General features: G+C 33.5%; 2 protein-coding genes across 2 annotated transcripts in view; both read right to left on the reverse strand.

Moving 5' to 3' along the window:
- The window catches only part of LOC124449678 (TNF receptor-associated factor 6-like), a 66,720-nt gene extending 41,516 nt beyond the window's left edge, over window positions 1–25,204 (reverse strand). Inside the window, exons 1-3 of the mRNA XM_047000639.1 lie at window positions 25,134–25,204; window positions 24,661–24,712; window positions 23,605–23,703 (exon numbers count right to left, since the gene is read on the reverse strand). Of these exons, the coding sequence (XP_046856595.1) occupies window positions 23,605–23,703; window positions 24,661–24,712; window positions 25,134–25,189 (207 nt within the window). The 5' untranslated portion in view covers window positions 25,190–25,204. The remainder of the gene's footprint in view (window positions 1–23,604; window positions 23,704–24,660; window positions 24,713–25,133) is intronic.
- LOC124449661 lies at window positions 79–17,577 on the reverse strand. Its single transcript, XM_047000605.1, has 6 exons — window positions 17,513–17,577; window positions 11,399–11,486; window positions 6,611–7,320; window positions 5,713–6,295; window positions 1,371–2,080; window positions 79–1,291 (listed from the first exon to the last, which is right to left on the reverse strand). The coding sequence occupies exons 1-6, from the start codon at window positions 17,546–17,548 to the stop codon at window positions 665–667; spliced, it is 2,754 nt and encodes a 917-aa protein (XP_046856561.1). The 5' UTR covers window positions 17,549–17,577; the 3' UTR covers window positions 79–664.
- Window positions 25,205–25,253: the final 49 nt, after the last annotated feature.

A 25,253-nucleotide genomic window follows, 5' to 3' on the forward strand; every position in this document is an offset into this window, starting at 1 on the left:
GGATTTAGGCACAAAATAATTGTCAGGGTTACAGCGCATGAACTAAGCAAAATATCAGAAAATGATGACAACTATGAATATTTTTCTATAAAACTAATTAAAATATTATTGAGTCCATATACAAATTCTTAGACGAAATGCTGTCAATCACTCAATCTCATGAAAATGTTATGTAATTCAGCTATTTTATGTTGATCAGCTACGTAATTAATGTGAGATAGTAAAACACAAAAGATTCTACTTACGGATTTATGCACAACTTCTGATGGTCAGGTTTATACGATAAGGAACTCCCAATACACCAAGGCCAGACTTTTAGTAATCATAAGAATTTCAGAAATACAATTTTTTATCGTATACGAGTTTATTATGTTGGATGAATGTAGAGCAAAATATATCAGTGCAGGCAAGCATAAAAGTTAACTTTTAATGTCATGTTCACCTTCAGTCTTTTTCCAAAACAATTTACAGTAAAAATTAAATATATACATTGTATAAATGAATACCACAGGCTATAGATTCACCAGAAACGGGGTGAAATATCATCTAAATACGTCGTGGAAACTGTTTTTTTTTATACCTACTAAATTAGATCTCAACAGTATCAATGATTTCTTAATAGCTACTTTTTTCACCCCTACAGGTTCTGTTGTATCTAAATTGTTTATTGATGTAGTTCGCTTTCATTAAAATTAAAAAAGTTCTTAAGTTCTGGTTTGTTTCTCAATTCTTCATTTGACCTGACAGCAGCATGTACACGAAGAGGGAGATTAGGAAATGTTCGGAGAAAATACGCCCTGTAATCGCCAATCTTATAAAATGGTTCTTGTTGTGGTTTTTGCAGTGTTAGTTTCTTCCAATCCTGGTCAGTATTTCGAATTAGTCTTAAGCATTCTGTCCATGAAGATTTATAGCGCCTTTCATTCACCAAATAATCATAAACATCACAATCCATTTGACTTTTCCAATCTGAGGATTCACTATTCAATTGTTGAACGACACTACACAGGGGATCATTTGTCTTAATCTGCTGAAGATCTCCAATCTTACTTAATAAGTCAAATTTCTCGTCATCCGACATAAGAAATGGATGTTTTAACGCCTCGTTAGCAGATGGTCTGTCTTCAGGTTCTCGGTTTAGCATCCACGATAGAAGGTCTTTCAATGTTTCATCCTTGATTTCCTCCAAGCCAACAGGTTTTCCATTCAACATGTTAATCAGTCTATACGGTTTAGTTCCAAAAGGATGTTTTCCTTTTGTTGCAACATAATAAGCTATCATTCCTGCATTCTAAAAAGATTAAAAATCTAATGTTAAATATCGACTGCATATATGCATGTCTTGCAAATGGTCATATTCCTGCACCTACCATTACATCAGACTCTTTCATGTACCGTCCTGTTTCGACTGTATCTATATCATCACAATATGATTCAGGAGCAATCCAATACTCAGTTCCCATGTTAGGCATGCTTTCATATGTCGTAGAATCGTTATCCAATATTCGACCTATGCCAAAATTAGATATCAGAAATTTGCCTTGTGAATCACGAAGAATACTGGTGGGCTTTAAATCACGATGAAGAATAGGATTTGGGCCCCTATGAAGATCAGCTAATCCTTGCAAAATTTGTCCGAGAATTTCGGGAAGAGCTTTTTGAAGATCATGCAAAATAGAAGACTTGACAAACATCTCCAATGATTCTTCATATAAGTCTAATATCAAATATACATATTCTGTTCCAGTCTCTTCCTCTAGGAAAGAATAATTCACAACATATTTCGACTTTCTTGCGTTGGATGTATTTAAAATTTTCTTTTCGTGCAACGCAAGCTGGATGTATCTATCTCGAGGTATTCGTTTCACTGCTTTACCGTAACCATCCTTACCCAGTCCAAGAAAAACACGGGTTTCATTATTTCCTTTGCCGATGCAAAACTCGGGTGAGAAAATTACACGTACATTGCCCACCATTTTAACCTCAACACTGTGGTTGCGTCCATATTCAATCAATTTCAAAAACAATTCTCTATGTTTCGTTGGTTCATCAATGTATTTCCACTCTTGTTCAACCAATTCTAAAAATATTTGATAAAATATTGCATTCAAGGGTGAAAGAAACGAAATGAATACGTCAAAATAGCTTAAACTTTCCCAATCAGGAAACGATATTATTAGCTACTGCAAATTTTTGATCAATGTATTTCCCCTGTTCTAGATAAAAAGACTACATTTAAGGGTTAAAGAAACGAAATAAATACATTGAAATAGCTTAAACTTCCCCAATTAGGAAAGGATACCGTTACCGTACACTTTTAAGAAAGTATTAACAATTATTAGACATATCATAAATTTTTTAACTGATATCATTCGAGGTTAGCTTATACTAAACAATTAATCACAAAAACTTCCCTCTTCAGTAATGTCATGAATTTTTGCTAAGGAGTAACCTTGCGTTTTTCGAAAATATTAAATTAAAACTTTGAGAGCATATATTTTTTAGAGTCTAAAAAATTTTTTATACCAAAAGATCACAAAATAGCTTGATCACAAAATTTTTCTTTCTATTCTCGACACTCGTCTTTTAGATAGACTATCTCATGCTTGTTGCTAAACATTTGCATTGAAGTTCGATCTCTACAATTATTCTCCCAAACCTTGTTTGGACATCTTAAAGTTACAATGAAACAAAAATTTTCCTAGTTAAATTATATCTGTATTGATCACAACTTTGAAATGACAAGGTGCTTTATAAAACCTTTTCTGCATCACTTTTTTGATTCTAAAAATATTGAAGTCCTTGCAATTACCAATTTATCTAACTTGTGACATCATATTGCATGCAAAATGAGTCGCTGCAACAATGTTCCAAATACTCTTCAGTTTCCTGACAACTTTAGGCTGATAGTGGTACGCAGTACTTTATATCATTAACACATCACAAAGAAGGAAACACCGCCATCTTAAAATAATATATCAGCAAATTTATCTAATACATCTAGTTCTCATTATCCAGTGGGATATCAGATAAATCGGAAATAATAAAAACTTAAATAGATCGAGAATGAAAACTGTTATGCATAAACTAGTAGAGAAAGTCCACTATCATATCAAAATATCTGTTCAATAAAAGTATAACACCGGTTGCTAAATTTTCGTTTCATAGGTATTTTATGCTTTAACTCTAAATTATCTGACACGTACTGTTTCTCTTATTCATTGGTGAAGTGAACCATGTTATCTATATTTCTACAAACTTAAACTCTACCTCATGCTTTTTCTTATTCTCGTGAAACATTGTTAGTATTAAAATAGATACTTTATCGTGGTGACAAATCTGAAAATCGTTTTGAAGATCGCAAATGCCATGGATAATTACTTTTCCGATTCCCCATGGTATTTGCGTTCTTCAAAACGATTGCTAGTATTGTTTTCCCTTTGTCGAATTGAAAATAGTTATTTTCAATTTTCAATTATTTTATTAGGCATATGATGATTTATTTGAAAGAAAAAATTTGTCTGTCATGTGTCTATTGTGTCAGGGTTTTTCGTTATCGAGAAAATTTCCATTTTGAGGAAATTTTCGCCCAGGGAGAAAAGGAATCATCTGTTGAATATGTCGATGGATCGCGAATAGTTTAGAACGATTTATTTTATTTCAGAAAATACGAGTTTTACATAAGATAGCTCAACAATATTAACCTGCCTAGGAATACGTATATATCGCACGTTTTGTTCATACCACCATATTTGGTATATGGTCAGCGGCTAGTATATTTAATAGGAATGCTACTTTAAATAAACACCAACATCATGAAATACAATAAATTTTTCCCCCCACGAAAAAAGTAAGCGATTTGAATTCTTATCATATTTTCTAGTCCTTTTGATAAAATTCTGGTCTGTTTTAGAAACATGTGAAAAAAATAATGATGTTGAAGTGTTAAAGTATAATAAATTGACAAGATAAGCAACACGAACGATGCAAGCAAATGATTGAAAATCTGGCTTCAAATGTTGTAACATCTTTTTTGTATATGGATGCATTTTATGTACGAGGCAGAACTGTTTAATTATCTTTTGCCAACACAATCACCTTTTAAAAATTTTAAAAAGTTTCACGAACAATACAACGCTCCTTTGGAGTTCTCTTATAAATAGAGTTAAAGAGAGCAATTAAACCAATCATTTCCATGCTTTTAAACAAAAACATTTTCATATTAATTTTGTATCTATCCATCTGCCTGTCAATTTACTGATCTATTGTTTATTTGAATTGTGGACCTCTATACAGTGGTCCGTTCTACAATATCTGAGAAAACATGATACAGCCATTGACTTCCGTAAGCGATATTTCATCTGCAGCGTTATTAAACACCCCTCCCCCACCGCACTAAACGTTATAGTTTCGGTCCTCTATACAATGGTCCATGCCACAATATCTAAAAAAACATGATACAGCCGTTGAGTTCTGCAAGCGATATTTCAGCAGCAGCGTTATTAAACACCCCTCACCCACCCCAATAAAAGTCATAGTTTCGGTCCTCTATAAAGTGGTCCGTGCTACAGTATCTGAGAAAACATGATACAGCCATTGAGATCTGTAAGCGATATTTCAGCAGTTGCGTTATTAAACACCTCCTCCCCAACCCCAATAAAATTATAGTTTCGTTCCTGTACACAGTGGCCAGTACTACAATATCTAAAAAAACATGATACAGACATTGAAGTCTGTGAGCGATATTTCATCAGCAGCGTTTTTTAAACATTATCTCCCCACCCCATTAAAAGTTCTAGTTTCGGCCCTCTATACAGTGGTCCGTGCTACCATATGTAAGAAAAAATGATACATCCATTGAGTTCTGTAAGCGATATTTTAGCAGCAGCGTTATGCTTGCTCAATCGGGTGGCTTAAGTCGTAAGTGGCTTGAACTGATTCACGCGCACCTTTTAATGGAGTTTATTAAGCCAGTTGACAATCATCAATTAAGACACAGTTTGAATCATAAATGAGATTTTTGGACTCACTTGATATTCTAATATAGTCCAAATAATTATATTTACTTATTTTGAGATCAGTGGGAGTAATTTATTGAAATCAATGAATAAAGTCGTTGTTTTTATGTTTTATGATTTGTAACGTTATTTGCTTATCTATTTTGGGAAAGTTTCTAGTGGAAATAAATTATACACCAACTTTTATGCTCTATGCAACTTTCAAAATGCACTTCTAAGTAAAAAGTATTCAAAATTTAATTCTAAACTAGAAAATGATCTTTGTGGACTTTTGAATGATGTACACACTGAAGAGGTAATCTTCAATATACTTAGTAAGGAGAGAGCGCAAAAAAACTTGTAATTTTCTGTAAATTTAGAATTTAGAAGATCGTTTAATAAATGTGCAATTTAATGCTAAATTATTCATAATGAAAATTGTAAATAGCCTTCTTTTTATTGTGCAACTTTGAGAATTCATATAGTCAAATTGGCTCATTTTTGCAATCTTCAAAATTTTTACAATATATATTGATGGTAGTAATGAATATTTTTCTCATATTTTTTTTCTTCGAACTTAAGTAAATAAAGACTAATGAGCAAAGAAATGATGTCATTATCACGTAAAAACATTATGTAATCAAATTGCTATTGTACAACGATCACATAATTTAAGTGTAATAAAAAATGAGAAAATTCAAGCTAGCATGCTTACCCTTAAGTTTTGGTTTGTTTTTCAATTCATCATTTGACCTGACAGCTGCATGTACCCGAACAGGGAGATTAGGAAATGTTCGGAGAAAATACGCCTTGTAATCGCCAATCTTATTAAATTGTTCTGGTTGTAGTCTTGGTCGATCGTTCCAATCCTGGCCAATATTTCGAATAAGCTTTAAGCATTCTGTCCATGAAGATTTATACTCTCTTCCATTTACCAAATATTCATAAACATCGTTATCCATTTGACTTTTCCAATTTGAAGATTCAATATTCAATTGTTGGACGATACTACACAGGGGATCATTTGTCTTAATCTGTTGAAGATTTCCAACTTTACATAAAAAGTGAAATTTCTCGTCATCCGACATAAAAAATGGATGTGTCAAGGCTTCGTTAGCAGATGGTCTTTCTTCTGGTTGTAGTTTTAACATCCACGACAGAAGATCTTTTAATGTTTCATCCTTGATTTCATCCAAGCCAACAGGTTCCCCATTTAACATGTTGTCCAATCTAAGCCGTTTAGTTCCAAAAGGATGTTTCCCTTTTGTTGCAACATAATATGCCACCATTCCTGCATTCTAAGATAATAAACTCTCACAAAATTAAATTTCGCTGTGAGTTTTGTAAATGTTAACATTCTTACACTTAAATGTAGATATGATCTTCTACACTTTGTTGGACAATTTAAGCAATTGTCTCATGAACCTGAAAAATTCAGGTGACTCAACGTGATTCAAGCCCATGACCTCTGCGGTGCCGGTGCAGTACTCTGACCAACTGAGCTATGAAGTCACACAGTGTTGAGCAGGAAATTAACAAAGTGACGAAGACATATCTACATTTAATTTCAAACACCGCACTGCATAAAACAATCTTCATATTCTTACACTTACATATACATCAGACTCTTTCTTGTACCGTCCCTTATCAATTGTATCTTTATCTTCGCAATATGATTCAGGAGCAATCCAATACTCAGTTCCCATATTAGGACTGCTTTTATGTGTCGTAGAATCGTTATCCAATATTCGACTAATGCCAAAGTCAGCTATCAGAAAGTTGCCTTGTGAATCTCGAAGAACATTGGTGGGCTTTAAATCACGATGAAGAATAGGAGTTGGGCCGCTATGAAGATCAACTAATCCTTGCAAAATTTGTCTGAGAATTTCGGGAAAAGCTTTTTGAAGATCATGTAAAGTAGAAGACTTGACAAAACTCTCCAATGATTCTTCACATAAGTCTAATATCAAATATACATATTCTGTTCCAGTCCCTTTCTCTAGGAAAGAGTAATTCACAACAAATTTCGAATTTCTTGCGTTGAATTTATTCAAAATTTCCTCTTCGTGCAGCGCAAGCTGGATGTAGTTATCTCGATTTATTCGTTTCACTGCTTTACCGTAACCATCCTTACCCAGTCCAAGATAAACACGTGTTCCATCACTTCCTTTGCCAATGCAAAACTCGTCTAAGAAAATTACACGTACATCGCCCACATTTTCAACCTTCACATTGGGATTACGTCCATATTCTATCAACTTTAGCAACAATTTTCTGTGCTTTATTGATTCATCAGTGCATTTCCACTTCGGAAACTGTTTTTCTGAAAATGGCATAAAAGTATTAGTTTCATGAGGTGAGTGACACAAACACAATAAACACAAAAAGGTAGCACAAATTCCTTTAATTCCCGAAAGATTAGAATACAGAATGTTAATTTTGCAAAATTAAATTTCCATCAACCATCAAAATCAGAAACTACTTAATGATGAAATCAAAATCTGTTAAGATTATGATAACTTAATTACAATAATCACTAATTTATCATAAGACGTTGAAGTAAAGTAGTAGGAGGTGAAATAATTATGATGACAGAAAAGAAACGCAATTGTCAATGTCTGCTCCGGGATAACACAATTCTGACAATAGACTTCTATGCTGAACTGAATGAGCAAGATATTCCCACTCTTACAGCTGTCATTCTTTAAATGACATAAAAGTATTACATTCAGAGGTGAGTGCAACAAAACTAATCAAATTCATAAGAATATGTAGCTCGTATTTACTCAAATACAACTAAAATTTGGATAACGACTTCGAATTTTTGTAAAATCTTAGCACCAATCATTAAAGTTGTCAAAAATTAATCAATCATGCAAACATATATCTGTTATGATTAAAGGCAATCGACACAGAAAAATGTTGTTTTTAATTTAATATAGCACTTTCGTTTAAACAACGCAATGCTTACAAAATGATTTTGAGTGTAGAAAAATTAAAGTTTTTTGAAGCATGTAGCTATTTCTTATGCTAAATTTTATATTTTATAGTGGAAGATATAACAAAACGGCTTTGTTTCAACAAAAGATTTTTTCACTCTTTTGCCTTTTAGATAAAGTCTTTAATCTTTGCTACTAAACTTTTAATGAAATGACAGATTAAAGAGTCTCTACTTGTCCAACCTCCATGCTCCGCCATCTGTCTTATTACCATTGCCACTATCTCAAAACCATACAACAATGATGGATTTTTACTGTATTGTACACCTTTCTTTTCATATTAGTTGAAATTATTTTGTCATTTAACACGAAGGACTTTTTCTCCATTCCATCCACATCACTCTACATCAATCTGAACTTCTACCTCGTGTAACCACATTACTCATTCCTCTACATTCTAGAGCATGATTCATCTTCTCCGTTGTATGGAGACGTTTGGCCTATGGTTATTTTACAATAACCCAAACCGTATGAATAGATAGTGTTTGTAAGTAAAATGCCAAAATATGAGCACTTTGCTAACTAAAGCTAAGACTTCGTCATTCATAATGATAAACAAGTAGAGGTTCCCCTTGTCTTCCTTCAATGTATTCATACACCTCTTATTTTTTTATTTTTCTCTACGCTTCTTACTGTGTACATAACTTATAATTGCCTCCACCCTATCTACGTAGGCCCTGTTTACATGAGACTGCAACGAAGTTAAACTGAAATGAAAATCAGAATTTGTTGCATGTTTACATGGGACCGGCACGAAATCACGAAAAATCCTCATTCGCATAATGCCTCCTTTGCAGGCTAATTTTAATTTGCTTTTGTGCGCATGCGTTGATGCTATTTCAGACCGGTCTGAACATTAATTTGAGTTTACATTGATGCCGGTTTTTCAATTCATACCGTTCTGCACTTAGTCGGATCGGTTCAGCAGGAGGTACGACTTCAGACTGCTCTGAGTTATTTTCGTATCGATCCCATGTAAACATTTACTATAAATAATATTATGACCGACACCAGCTGGTAGCGGTTTGACTTCGTTCCGGTGACATGTAAACAGGGCCATACTCTTCTCTATGTCTAACTCTTATTCTTGAAACGTGCTCTTCTTGTGTCTTTTTCATTTACATAAATTCATGCATTCTGTGAATAATATTCATTCCTTATTTCTATGGAGCAATGTCAACAACTTTTAAGACAATCTTGCTGCAAATTACAAGGAAGTTCTGCTTAGAAAACATGAGTAATATTTTGCATGTCACGTGGTACCTAGAAACTGTGAACATTGCGTACATAGTCACAGACACATTGTAGTGAATATACAGTAGAGACACTCCAAGGATTTTTTTCGTGCAACACATATCTCATTACGCATGTGATTACCATAGTGGCAGCCAGTCAATTGCTTTTTTTGACCAACAGGAATGACAAAATGGCTAACAGCAGCCAATAATCTAATTAGATATACAGCAGCAAGTTGCACAGGATATGGACCTACTGTATATTCCCTATAATGTTCACAGCTCTATCATATATTTTCATACGGCAATGACTGTTTTGACTTGAGAAATTTTCGAGTATTGATGTGTTCTTAGGGCAGTTTAGTAACACAACTATCTTTTTAAGTCTCTTAGAAGTAACAGTCAATAGGTAAATGATGAATGTTGCCTCTAGTTAATGATCTTGGGTCACATAAAAAGAATTGGGTTAGCTATGTGACGGCGTAGCTAATTTAAACATTCAATCAGACATAAAGTTGAATATGGTGCAAAATTTCACTTTATTGTACACGAACCTTTAAAAATTATACTTTGTTACCAGTTTCATTATTTTTCATCAACTTCGTATGGCGAGAATCGTTGTTAAAAAATACACAAAGCACATAACGTTTTAACGATCTTTTCCATCCACACTATTCAGTATTCACATATTCTAAAGTCGATTATGATTGACTATAGAAGCTAGCAACTATATAACTAACAGAACCACTGCCTTTTATAACAAAATTAAAAAAGATATTTGTGTCATAAAATTGCTAAAAGAATACCTGAAATTTTTCTAGCAAAAACAGTCCACGCTATATAAGAATGTATGATTGAGCTGTGACAATGTACGCAATGTTTACAGTTTGTATCACGTGACATACGAAAATATAAGTGGTGAAAGTGGTAGATTCCAATCAAACCCATAAAAACCATGTAATATAGATTGTAAAAATACACTTTGAGATATTTCTCAATTCTAATTAGTCGATTGCAGTGCAGTTTATCTGTAATCAGAAAATAAAAGATAGGATTTTTAGATTTGTCTATATGTAAACAATGCTACACATCGATCAATTTGTGATCAAGCTGAGACGACACACAGAAAATTGTAGTTTTTTACATCAATTTTCGGAGCAGAGTTGAGACCACGTAATTTAAGTGTCAGTCGTCTGAATTAAGAATAAAGTTGTTCGAAAGGAGTTCAAAACTAGAGGTTGTACAATAGATCGATAGATGCAATGGAGGCTACCGACTTTCAAGATAAAACAATTAAAACGCTTTTTAACTATATCACATTCCCATTCAGTGTGAAAAATTTATTCATATCGCCTCTTCCTATACTGTATCATATTTCTTAACACTAATCATTTCGTACTGAAGATGGCATTTTGTTAATGTAGAAACATGTTTGCTTATGAAAAATCATCTTTTTTTTAAATGTTTTTTAAACTTGCTGCTACTCAGAAACTATGGTAAATATTTCATACTTATGCCATTGTATACATTTCGTACAAAAAACAGTTTAAAATTCGATATTTCAATATTGACATTATTGTCTAAACTCTGTTGTGATGTATGCTCATTGCTCCAAGTCATTTTCAAATTTGAAAACTATGCGTAAATTGTATATAATATGAAACAAAATGTCTTTGTAGTGTGGAAACATTGCTTCTATAACAAGCGACAAATGCAAATACTTTATTTCTCAAATCGTGCATTTTTTTTAGTTCCAATGTTTAAAAGCCATTCGTCATATAGCCATATCTATTTCTCATAAAAATGCAGAATATATGACTTCCTCGCACACAAGCGTAAAATTTCAACAGTAAATGATTACATGTTTCTCTTTCTGTTGCTTTGCCATAAATTATCTCGAGAAAATAGGCAACAACACATCAAAGCATTAAGGTTCGACTTGTCCTCTTTCAGTGCATCTCCTTGGTTTTCCCTTTACACATCACTCACTGACACCTCCCTATACCCTCTACTAACATACTTTACTTTACCTTCAAATATAAATGGGTATGTTGTGTTTTGTCATACCACTTAGACACTCGTCATTTTGCTTACGTTGAATACTTTACCCGAGATTTTCATTCAATTACTTATGATTTGTTAGTAACAAGGCATGAGTTTTACTTGCCGTCAATATTAGGGCTGCGACGCTTACTACTGGCTTCACTTGTTTCTTCATAAAGTCTTGAAGAAGACGCTTCCATTTCATGCAAGATCTGTCAAATCAAAAAATGGTAAATGAAGCAAAAATAAATATTAGCATATCACTTGTCAAGCGTCAAATTAAGACCTTGTTAAAATTTTTGAGGCTTATGCATGATAGTAAAAAGCCGTTTCACGTGAATCACATTCAATGATTTGTTATATAAAAATGAGCATGCACCACTCTTATTGACCTTCAAAATCGGGTTTTTCACCGTCTCTAAAGTCTTTTTCGTCACTGTTTATCCCCAGTTTCAACTGCAATTCTTTGAAAGACATAAAGTCAGTACATTTAGGGATAAGTTAAACTAAAACAATTAAATGCATAAGAGTTGCTCCGATTTTCCCAATGTACAATGAATTTTTATAGTAAATGTGCATTTTGGACGAAAAGGACAGCAACAAAAATTAATGAATTATAATTTTACTCATTTATCCAAACATATCTGATAAACGATTAGAGGCAAGCTGACCTGAAGTTAAAAAAAGTTCTGCTTATTAAAGCGTATTAAAGCGTATTAAATTTAAGCGTATTAAAGTTAAAGTTTTCAGAAAATATTTCTATGGTCGAAATTATTCTTGTAAAAATTATAAAGATTTGTTAAAATCAAGTCTAATATTTTGTTGCATCTGTTAGGTATATTTAACTACAAGCTGTTTCTGGTAATCTGAATTGATTCGTAAGGTGGCAAAAGTTAAGTATATCAATGTCGCAAGTCAAAACGATTCAAAACCTAGAATACAAATATGTTCATTGCTGTAATTGAATTGAATAATTAGTTTATATTTAGTTAATCGGTTTAATTTTAAATAGAAGTGCCTCAAACATAGCAGAATTTTATAAGAATTTCTGCTGTACACCACCATGTGGTCCAAAAGCTCTGTTTTTACAAATCAGAAATCAAAGATTTTCAGTTTTTTTATTTAATGCTATGAATTTGTATGTATCACCTTAGCGTTAACAGCTCGACGAAAGATAATTGCAACGTTACAAAACGACTAAATGTTTAAAAAAAACGACTAAATATTTAAAATATTCAATGATAGCATGCATGAGTCCATTTGCAATTTCAAACTAAATTTTCTTCCTGATTTATAAATGTCATTTCATACTATCACAAGTATAATGAAATAACACATATTTTATAAATATACCGTCCTCACCCAAAGATAAATATAATTGCATGCTAGCAAACAATTTGAATTCCTTAGCAAGCAAGCACATCATGATAAACACGCCTTCCTTTAGATGACAGTGATTTTTTGGTAAGCAAATTTTTTGTATTTGTAACTTTGTTTAATTGGTATACAACTACAGGATCACAAGATGCTACGGGTATCTATGATGTATATTTTATAGTACTAAGGTTGAGACTAATATTTATTAAAAGTGTATTAAGTATATTTGACGAACAACTATTATTTAAGATTTCATTTATACATCGTTTACACACACGATAATTCTTTGTCTTTTGTCTTACAAACTTTTACTGGTCGACGGTTAAAGCATTGAACATTCGATCTTTCAGATTTCTTAATGTTCTGATAATTTAAGCGTCAAATGGCTTCGTCCGTTGAGTTGATACGTGGCAAATTATTTTGTGCAACTGAATTTAAAACATTAAAAGATAATTGTTATGTAAAAGCAAAGATACGGCCTTATGATTTTTATTGTTTTTCTTAATAAATTCGAATTTAATTTGGGTCGAAATCATCAATAGAAATGAGAAGTGTAAATTATTTTACATTATACCATTCTTAAGGTACTTTGGGAGCGATTGGTAAAAAAACTACAGCTCGATATGTCAGTTTTATTTTTATACTATTGGTACTCTTGCCCGTTCAATAACACAATATCATTGCACAATTATATGTCATGAACGTCTGAATTGTGCTTGTTGAAATCTTTAGTATAAATGGTTTATGGATAAACATTTAAAGAAATGCAACATTTCCAAAATAATAACGTTGCTAAAAGGCAAAAAACCACTTTTAATAAACATAAATTAAATTACAATTAAACACATCATGTTAAACACGTTATATTTTAGATGAATGGCAGTGATTTTTTTTGGTAAGCAGTTAATATGTTTGTATTTGTAACTTGGTTTGATTGGTGTACAATTACAGGATTGCAAAGTGCTACGGGTATCTATGATGTATATTACTTGGTATAGTACTTGGGTGTGACCAATATTTATTAAAAGTTTATCAATTAAATATGATGAGCAATTATTATTTAAGATCTCATTTACAGATCGTTAACACACACGATAATTCTTTATCTTTAGTCTTACAAACCTTTTACTAGTTGATGGCTCCAAACTTTGAACATTCGATCTTTCAAATCACTTAACGTTCTGAAAAGTTAAGCGTCAAATGATTGCGTCCTTTGAGTTGATACGTGGAAAATTATTTTGTGCAACTTAATATAAAATATTAAAAGTTTATTGTTATGTAAAGCAAAGATACGGCCTTATGATTTTTATTGTTTTTATTAACTTGTCTGCATTTTATATGGTTTCCTTGGTATTTTGGGAGTTTGTTAAAAAAAACCTTAGCTCCATAATTAAGAGTTCGTCTTATACATGAAAATTTACAATATCAGATTGTGTAACTTTTGTTTCATTTGCTTGTTTAAGTTTAATAAGACAAACTAGGCGTTCGTTGGATTAAATGTTGGGAAAAGTAAATCTCACGCCTTGATAAGATAACATTACATTATATTCTGATAAATTAAACGAAGGAAAGTTGATATAGAATTCTTATTGTAGAAACTATAAAGGTTTGTTAAGATCATGTCCGATGTTTGGTTGTATCATTTAGGTATATTTCAAGCTGTTTCTGGTAATCAGAATTGATCCGTAAGATGGCAAATGTTAAGTTTATTAAAAGCACAATTCAAAACGAACTACACCAAAAATATAAAAATGTCCATTGCTGTAATTGAATTAACTAATTAGTTTATAACTAGTGGATTGGCATAATTTTAACCCAAAAAGCCTTAATTTGGTAGCACTGTGCGCAAACACCTGTGCAAACAGTGTTAGAAAATTATGACAAAGCTGGGAACAAATAATCTATGGTCCCAATGTAGTTTAAAAGGCAGAAAGTCAAAGCGACCATTTCAGCACCTTGCCCTCTGCAAAGTTGTAACAAGTAAGCACAATTAGACGATAATGATTGCTGCAGCAGTACCATGTTTTGTCTCTTTTTTCTCGTTCATGAATTGGAAAATCAGCCATTTATGTTGCTCCTTGTCATAAGGAATATTGTTGCAAGTTTTAAAAGCTAATGCATTTAACTGTTTTGCATATGTCACTATAATGAATTGTTGTTTATCATTCAGCTTACGAAGAGGATTTGGTGTTTTATCTATGCAATTTATTTAAAGTATGTCTTTTCTATTTCGTTTCACTTGTTAGACTCCTGCCTCAAAGCTCATAAAGGATGCAACGAGGCCTACGTTGAAGAGCAAATTGCCGAATTTTTAAAATATGCTCCAGGCAAGCAAGGTGGTTCCAGATTTAAGGTAACATGTCATTATCATCATAGATTGCTGTGTAAAGTATATAGATGCTATTTTTACTTTGTTTGATTTTTTAACTTAGAGAGGGAGAATTTAACTTATTTTACTTCGTAATCTCATAGTTAAGATATTTGTATTTTCTTGTCTGTGTAAGTTGAGAAAAATACCCAATAACATTATTGGCATGTGCACTTAAAGAAAGTGAGCATGTGTCTTTCATTGTCCTTCAATTAAAAGTAAAGCAAAATGGAATGGACACATATACATCATGCGTACCTTTAAAAACGTTCATTTTAGTGCAGGTATTAGATTTGTGCAAGTTTTAAATTTTCTTAACTCAAACTGCATGATTAGATTTATAATATACACTTCGCTTAGCGTGATATTAAACAATTATTGAATGAAATAGTTTATGAATTAAGACTTATGAAGGCCAAGGTTTGTTCAATCTACTAACGCTGAGGCAGATAGAGCACATTGATGCCTTGATATTTCTTTATATTACGTGAAAACCCAATTCAATGATCGTTTTATTATTTATATAAAAAAGCAAGTGTTGGTTAAATGTGAAAAAGGTGCCGTAACGATTAAAGTTTTGTTCACTTGTTTTGCTTCTCGTGCGTATGAGATGACGTTGTAGCGCGTAATAAGTTCTTATGTCCGACGTACGTAAGCAGACGATTCAGTTTTCAATTTAAATGGCATCTTTTACAGACAAATTTGTCATTGTTGTTGTAGGTGGTAAGACATATAATAAAAATGATGTATAGACTACCATTTTCTAATAATCATATATGTTATTTTCTTGCAGGTGCGAAATGGCAACTTATTGGAATCGGCTTAATTAGCATTTTTGTAAATATGTATATTAAAAAACGCACAGCAAAATAGATGAATTAAAAGTTGATTATACGGAAATTAAACTATAGTTCGTATCATTAGAAAGGCTGTTTTATGATTTCACAAATAATGCATCATTTATTGTATGTTGTATGAACGTTGGATAAACGTTGTATGAGCGTTGTATAAACGTCGGGTTTAGGTTGAAAATACGTTACATCCCAAAGTTCATCCTAACGTCGCCACCACGTTCCTACGATTTTACAAAATCATGTTGTCTCAACGTTGGTCTTCGACGTTGTGTGAACGTTCGACGAACGTTGGTAAAACGTTGAGACAACGTGATTTTGCTAGCTGGGTAAGTACTTCAGGAAAATTTTTTTTGTTTATGGAAGTTGGAGGTACGTACGTCAACGCCATATTTCCGAGGGTCTCCATTTCAGTACTTTTTCGTAGGCCATGTTGATCGTTATGGTAATTTTACTCAAAAACAGTTGAAATTGCTTAATTCATTTAAATGAAGTGCATAAATATAAACTCTTGTACCGGTTAGCAATTTACTTTATGTACATCATTAGATTTTCTACTCTTCATACTCAATTCATCACTATATCTGATGTGACTACAAATCTTACATAATTATACATAATTATACCTATGTATAATAAGGCTGTATTCAGAAATTAACTTTAAACTAACTCGTATGTTTACAATACGCGGAAGTGAGGCAAATGTATAGGTTTGTGAGCACTTTCGCTATCATGGAATGATGGAAATTTTCAAATGAGTAAAATAGAAGAGTTGCTGTACACAAATAATACAAAGCATTTTTGGATATGCACAGGAAAGTTCTCTAGAATGAAAAAGCAAGGATGTCTCAACACTAAAAACATGGGGTGCTTACATAGGTGCGTATAAAGTGTAGCAGCTCAAAAAATTGGAAAACGTATGCAACAATTGTTAGCAAAAATACCAAAATTTTTGACCTGCACGTGACCTGATACCTGCCTAAATGGGATTTTTCCTTTGAAATAGGTAAGCAAAGTACGTGTACATGTTTCATGTTAGCCTGTCAAAGGTTTTGGATTGTGTAACAATTATTTAGTTTCTTTCAATAACATTTCATACTTCCCCATTGATTATCAGCCGATCGCAACTAATACAAGGTAAATCTTACAAGAAAAAGTCTTTGAAAGAACACATTTCATATTTTTGAAAACAAGCGAAATACTGCATCCAAACTACGTATTGTTTAACACATTCAAGCGACGTTATAATGGGAGCAAGCAATATCAAAATAAGAAAGTATTAAAACCTGAAACATATATTTATGTGCGCTTGACCTTTAAAATTTCAACTTGTTGTTGGGAATGCAACGTTTAGGTAAAGCTAAATTAGTTAATGTTTGATATTTCTGACAGGGCGGATTTATCTCTATAGGCTACAAAAATACCATACTACAAATCATACTTTATATTATTGTTAAAAATTCACCAAAAATTACCATGAACATGACTATTGAATAGCGACAATATACATCCAAACAACGTCACAGAAATTTTGTTTCTCCATAAACATACAACATGAATTGTGAGGGAACAACGCTCAATTAAAATCCCGTCGCTTACGCAAACGTTACATGACTATTATTACAAAATTTTGAATACTTACGTAAATATTTAGGAGTACAAATAGTCGTTCTTGCATACAGCTTGAAGATGCCGTGTTAAGCTCGACTCTTTACAAACGAACAAATAATTGGGGGAAACCCTAACGCTTTAAGGGGAGTCCCGAATAAAATGGCGCGTGATCCAATTTCAATTAATATATAATAACACAAGTCTACTCAAAAGTAGAAAGCCTTATACGCTACAAGTCACGGGCTTGTGACCGGTATAGCAGAGTTAAAAGGTGAAAGGTTTATCATAGATTAATCAACTGAATATTCCTGCTGATTTTTGTTTGGAAGCATGCTGAACAGTTCATATGGGCAAAGCTCGAATTCCATATTAAATATCAGTAACATAATCCGGTGTAAATGTTAGACAATACATCATTGACCTTAAGTGAAAGCATCCCGCTTTCCACTAGAAAAGAATGAATCTAATATCGATGTTAATATATATTATTTCCTAAATATTGCAAACCATAGAAGCCCATGCAAAATCCCATATAAACGTTAAATTAAGCAAATTCTATTTCGTCACTGTTCTACGTCTCTAGGAAGTCATGTGAGATAGAGCGCGCGATATCAAGATCAGTTCGAGCGTAGATTTCACAGCGTTATCAGTTACAAAAAGTTCCTTTCCACACTATATTACAAATTTTTGAATTATGAATATAATTAAAAATATACGACAGGAGATGAAACAGCACTCCGGGTTTGCTGATCACGATAAACACGATAACATTGAAGAAAGCGAAGATGTGCAAGTCACATCAAGGAATTTGAATGTGGCAACCACCCTTGGTAGGATGAGTGAAGCAACAACCACAATGAGTAAATCACTCAGCTTATTACAGAAAACATCAGTATCCTCTACAGTAAAATCTACTCGTAAGAGGAAAGCAAGTGCTTTAGTCTGGGCATGACGCAGATTGCGAAGAACTTTCGACCAAGCGCAATTCTGAAGCAGAACAACTAACAGTTGTCCCGCTGCGGGAAGAGATACCGCAAACACTTGACGAAACCACAGAATAGATACATACAGAAGCGCCACTCAGCGAAAAATCTGTCCCCTACTTGTACCCAGTTCTTAAGTGCGCATCTTTTGCGTCCGCCATTACTCCAGCCAGATAAACTGGCCAGAATGTATATAGATTAATATTATGAAGAGTTGTTTTTCGAAAATTTGACGAATTTAAATTCACTTATGGAAAAAATTTTTAATGCCATCGGATAGGATACCAAGCATATGAGGTGAGAAACAGTTTTGTTGTAAAATAGGTTCTTCAAATATAATTTTACGGGTTTTATAGTGTCTTGCCTTGAATTGTATGCGAGATCCATGTTTAGAACGTCTCTTATATTGAACGGCAGTTGCCCTAAGAATTTATAATTTAGGACAAAAGTAATAAATATATTTAGTGTGATTCCATTTCTGTATTTTCTAGTAAAGAGTTTCCTATTAGAATGGTCAACGGATTTGATAGAAGCGATAAAACGACCTACTGTGCGTAAAGAACGTTCTTCAGATGAAGACGTTATTGGTATAAAATTTGGACTAAACTAATTTATTTTATATTTGATTCTTGAATCAGGGCTTTTATTTGCAATGTAGCTTGTCTGCATAATTGTAATTGAAAGTTTTATTTGTAATTGTATATTGAGTTCCTGTGGCTATCATGTCTATCAAATTTGTATTAACTTACAAATAAAGATGTTTTTGTTGTCTTATTTTAATAAACAATATATGAAATTACAATTTTTAAAGAATGAAGTTATTGATAAATTGTTACAATTAAATTAACAACTTTACCATTATGTCAAACATATTGTCAAGCTCCTACAGCTTAGCTCTTTGGTTAAACTTCACTTGTGAGTTGTGACCACAATTGTATGTGAAAATGATTAGAATTATGTTTGATTCACGCATTGATCAACCAGCAGAGAGAAATTATTGCAACAAAGGGCTCGAAAATTTAATTTTTGTTAAAATCCATAAACTTCATTCAGTAAATTAAATTTTTATTGTAAGTAATCATGTCACAAACAGAACTTATTCTGACAAAACCAGTTATAGTTACTCTTAATGCCATTATTTAAATTGTAATACTTTACACAGTAAAATGTTTACCAAAAGGTGAAACACAGATACACCAGAAAACTTTTTAAAACATTTGAAAAGTGCCAAGCCAACACCAATCCAATTCACAAAAGCATTCAGGAAGCTTTTTTATGTTCACTTCTCACATCATCAATAAGCATCCATGTCAAATATATAAATAATCTCCTGATTGAATTTAAAAAGGCAGAAATAACAAAGTTAAGTCATGTGGACCATATGGCAGTATATCTTTTACAAATTGCTATTCAAGCACTTTATTGGTGGAGGCCAACATGCTGCTGCTTATGTTCCAACTTGCTCAAAAGTCATTCAAGCTTCACAAGTCACAACTGTGATGAATACAAAATATTTTGGCATCAGATGACTTTCATAGTGGCCATGCAGCATCTCTTCTGATAGTTTAAAACACCTGGGTAGACAATTTTGGTGATTCGAATGTCCTGCCAAACGTTGTTTGCAATATATAAACTTAACTGGAGGATAATTTGATTTGTCACTTGTTTCAGCCACGACCGAGATTCCAAATGTTAGAACAAATGTCTTCAAGATTCTCTGTAGAATTCTTATACGATAAAATTAAAACTGACGACAAACCATATACCGAGTACGCATCTCGTCAGATACATATCTACTTTGTAAATATTCCGAATAAACCCTCATTTATCAAAACGGACGTCGAATTAATGATAAATTCTTGAGAGCTTGATGTGTTAACTGTATCCACACAAAAAAATATTTAAAAAATAGCCAATCTATAGAAATATTTGGGTTTATTTGCCAAAACCCATCCGTAGAACTATATATTATATTGCGATCTGCTGAATTTATCTGGCTGGAAACATGGCCGCCGTGTAAAGTTGCCCGGATGCTGCGGACACGAACATCAAAGGTTCCGACATCGAGTGGCGCTTCTGTATGTATCTATTCTGTGGTTCATATGGGCAAAGCTCGAATTACGTATTAAATATCAGTAACATAATCCGGTGTTAATGTTAGACAATACATCATTGACCTTCAGTGAAAGCATCCCGCTTTCCACAGGAAAAGAATGAATCTAATATCGATATTAATATATATTATTTCCTAAACATTGCATACCATAGAAGCCCATGCTAAATCCCATATAAACGTTAAATTAAGCAAATTCTATCTCGCCACTGTTTTACGTCACTAGGAAGTCATGTGAGATAGAGCGCGCGATATCAAGATCAGTTCGAGCGTAGATTTCACAGCGTTATCAGTTAAAAAAGTTCCTTTCCACACTATATTACAAACTAAACCCCGAAATTTGGGGGAAATTAGACCACCCAGCTAGAGGGCGAGATTTACAATTGAGTGCCATTTAATCAACCATGACGAATGTCGGTCATATAGCAGGACAAACCACCAATGAACTGTTGGTTGCTCGCAATAACAGCAGCGAACTGAATATCGATGATCTTGTTCGTATGAACGCTGATTTCATAGCGATCCTGGGACATGTAAGTTTTGAATTGTCTCAACGACGACGTGACGCTATACGTCCCAATCTCCATCCAGAATTTAGTACTTTATGCGCATCGCATGTTCCCATTACGAAATACTTGTTTGGAGATGAATTGCCAACTCAAATTGATCACATTCGCACAAGCAACAAAATTAACAACGCGACAACAAGTTCTTAATTTCAACACAACTTGGCAGCAACATTCAAAACAGGAGAAACGACAATGGCGCCATTTTTCATCCCGTCATCGGTCGAAGAGGAAACAATTCCGGAAGAAACGGTCGGACACAATGAATGATCGCAAGTAGAAAAAACTGAATTTTAAAAAAAATTTTAAGATTTTATAGAAAAACCAGTATTCTTCTTTTGTATCCACGCTAAAAATCGTATCTGAATAAAAGCTTTGAGACCCATCAGGCTGTCAGCATATCAAATTTAAGAGCATGGGAAACACTCAACTCTGATAAGAAAATCTTTGAGACAATTGGAGAAAAAAATTGAATTTGACACTATTCCTATTCAATGAGCTTTATCCAAAAAATAAAACTTTTGGTTTCCAATTCAAATCAGTCCTTATGCGAATATCTGTGACTACAGAACGAGCTGAGAAGATAAAACGCATTTTTCATGAGCTGCTACAAGCGTCTCACACAAAAATAAGGGATGTTATACGGGTTTTGGGCACTCTACCTTTAGGTCTCCCGTTGCATTATTGCTGGCTGGTATAGATAAAAGCGATGCCCCTAAGTTAAACCGCGGTAAATTTGACGGGACAATAAGCCTGTCTTCAGAGGCGCTCACGTGATTAATTAGATTGTCATTCATATGTTGACGGATCTCCTTTCGTTTTAAAGTCTGAGAAAAAAAGAAAAAGAAAATGGCAAAGCATTATTTTCCACAAATTAGCGTTACTTGCAACTAATTTCGGTTATTTTAATCTAAATATGATGAAGAACAAATTTTGTTCCCTCTAAGCACTGAAATCATTAAATTAATAAGAATGAAAACATGCCCCGTTTTCAAACAGAGAACCTATGCAAATCAACTTTATGACAGGTCAAAGCTGTTTGATAACAAATAAATCAGTTGTGCAGCTGCTTATAACTGGACGTTACCATAATTTCATTTCTATACTCAAAATATTGGTATCGGTGGTGCTTATCTTTGTTTTGAGGTTCTAAATTTTGGCAATAGTCATAACAAAATAACAAATTTCAAACGCGTGCTCTGATTGGTAGATGCCTTTATGGAAATTTGTCAAGTGTTTGAATGGCCTGGTGAACAGTGGCGTAGCCAGGAAAAATATTAACTCCCGCCTACCCGTGTCGCGCCGAATTTGAAAATTTTGAAATCCATAGCCTTGGAAACAACATTTCCTGTGATTTGCAGGGCGAAATATTTGTTGTACAATACGTTATAAAAACACGTTTTTATTAGCTGCATTCTTAATGTGGCAATTGTCAAAACTGCAACTAGTTAAAAAGGTACTAAAGGTGGCTCAGTGAAAAGTTACGCAGGAGACAATTGTCCCCTAAAACATAATGAATCAAACTCATCACTGCCCCTGAATAAACAGAAGAAATTTGGATCAGCACAAAAAATAACATAGTAAACGACACTTCCTAAAATGCATAGGGAGAGATTGTTCTTAGCATTACACTTCTTAGTTTACACTTGTTTAAATTGGGGCAGGTAGACAGGGACGGCTTTATTCTTTAAAGTAATGCTTAATGTTCTCAATGAAGTACCGTGCATTATAAGAACAACAATTTATAAAGAAAAGCCAGCCTCCTGAGTTTCTCTACAAATTTTTCAATCACCTCATTATGCAACACCTCTGATTCCTCTCTTTGAGCTGGCATTGAATAAACGTTATCTCGTTGCTAACATGAAATTATAAAGTAGTCCAAACATTCTTACTTTGTCATAACTGCATCCATTGGCTTGAAATTCGCAGTTTGTCGGCACTTCATTACAAGTCGTCTTTTCATGGTGTTCAGTATCTTTCTTCGGTATTATTTGATTGCAATATTTACAAATCACGGGATAATTTCCACATACATTTTCTTTGTGATCCTACATGTTAAAATGAAATACAAAGCAACGACAATTTAATGGATGAAGTTTGGTCTCGTTTCTAAAAAGGCGTTTGAAGTTGATAGTAATTGCTAAGCAATAACAAAGACAATAAAGAGATATATATTACGACACAAAATATTTATCTCAACCTGCTGTGTTCCTGTGATTCATGCACGCACCTTAAGTGAAGCATACGGACATCTTTCCCACAATATTGACATTTTACATTTCGATATTCACATTCATTCTTCAAATGTTCACCAAGAAGAGAGCGAGGTAGCTGAATGTTACACTGTTTATGAATACAGCTGATGAGCGCATGCTCACAAACATGAGAATGACCCTGAGAAAAAAAAACTTTATAAGTGAAAATGCCACACTTTTTTGATAAATTTCAGTGCCCAACTCACTTCCAATTCTTCGTATTTACCAAACCATTTACACGCTTCTGATGGACAGTGCAATTGAATCCTTTTTAACTCACGCTTCGTGAAAGCATCCGGGAAAACCTACATGCATCATGGAAATTGATCTTTTATGAAACAAGATTAAATGTAGCAAAAGGCAGAGTCACTTCACTCAAATGCAAGTTAGCACTAGACGTTAAAGGAAACAGTAACGTAAATTTCTTATAAGAACTGTTGGCAAACTTTTTTGAAGTAGAATTCACCGACGCACTAACGCTAAGTGCAAAAGCTCTCAACATGTAGACTCAACAACGAACTCAACATAATCAACATCGTGTTTAGGAGAGTTGAGTAGTAGCTATTAAGCGGGGTTGAGCGTTGTTGAGTGAAGTTTAAATTGCTCAAAATTTCCACTCAACAGCACTCAACATTTGCTTTGTTCCATGGTCACCAAACCGCACCTCAACTTTGTTTATAGTGCAATGAAACTTCTGGTTTTTAAAACAGCACACTCAACATGTTGAGCGAAAGCATGCACACTACCTGTGCAGCTTATATTGTTGTTATTTACCTGGTCACTGTGAACCGTTTATGTACCTGTATATACGCAAATGCTAGGCATGGTGGAGTATTTTATCTCATGATCCTACGCGATATCATTTCAAGACTCAACATGTTGAGAGCGTTTGCACACATCGTTTAGCATCACTCATCAAACACAAAACAATGTTTAGCGCATGTTGAATCAACATATTGAAAACGTTTGAACGTAGCTTTGATAACCTATGTCACAAGACACGACAATATACGTAAATCGATGTATTATTTTTTAGAACCCAAAGAGTAATTATAATTATAGTTGTTAAGCCAACATGCTTATTTAGTCGTGCTATGCTAATTTTTCTTTGCTCATTAACTGACATGTCCTGTAAGATGGAAAATATTATGTACTAACATTTACAAAGCATGACTAAACTTGCGGGATGGCTACGCTAATGATCGATAGCAACAAAACTGTAATTGAATTTTCTGTCAAATCTTTGCAATATTTCCACCTACGTTTTCCTTGGTCAAATTTTCTTTATCTTCAGGACATTTTGGATCAGGATTTCTACAGATTGAAAAAAAACAAAAACTACTAACAAGAATGATAAATTTCGAAGAGTGGATGGCGTAGCCAGTTCGACAGTTAAATAGAGGGGGGTCAATATTTCTACATGCATGTTCTGATAAATTACGTTCTTGGGAAAGCAGTTGTTATTTAGGATTATAAAAATATGATGGACTATGATCAGCTCTCCCTAGTCTCCTACGCAACAGTTTTTAACCGAAGTCGTATCAAGAGATCTAATAAAGAATTTTGACGCCCTACCAGGTAGGCACCGACTTAATTGAACAAGAAGATACGCAGGAATACTTTGGGATATGTGATACGATATTGGGATGCATAATCAAGGCGTCTATTGAAAGACCATGTATGACAACTACTATAACTTTTTATAGATGATTTGTTACATAAAAAATGACGTTACCCAAGAATAATGTCCATACAAGATTTACAAAACAAATGTCCACACATGGTCTGCATTGGATTGATGAGAGGGAGATGTAAGTACATATATACTTCGCAGGGATTTTTCTCGATCTTCATC

The sequence above is a fragment of the Xenia sp. Carnegie-2017 genome, unplaced genomic scaffold (assembly GCF_021976095.1).
Source record: "Xenia sp. Carnegie-2017 unplaced genomic scaffold, XeniaSp_v1 HiC_scaffold_23, whole genome shotgun sequence".
NCBI classification, from domain to species: Eukaryota; Metazoa; Cnidaria; class Anthozoa; order Malacalcyonacea; family Xeniidae; genus Xenia; species Xenia sp. Carnegie-2017.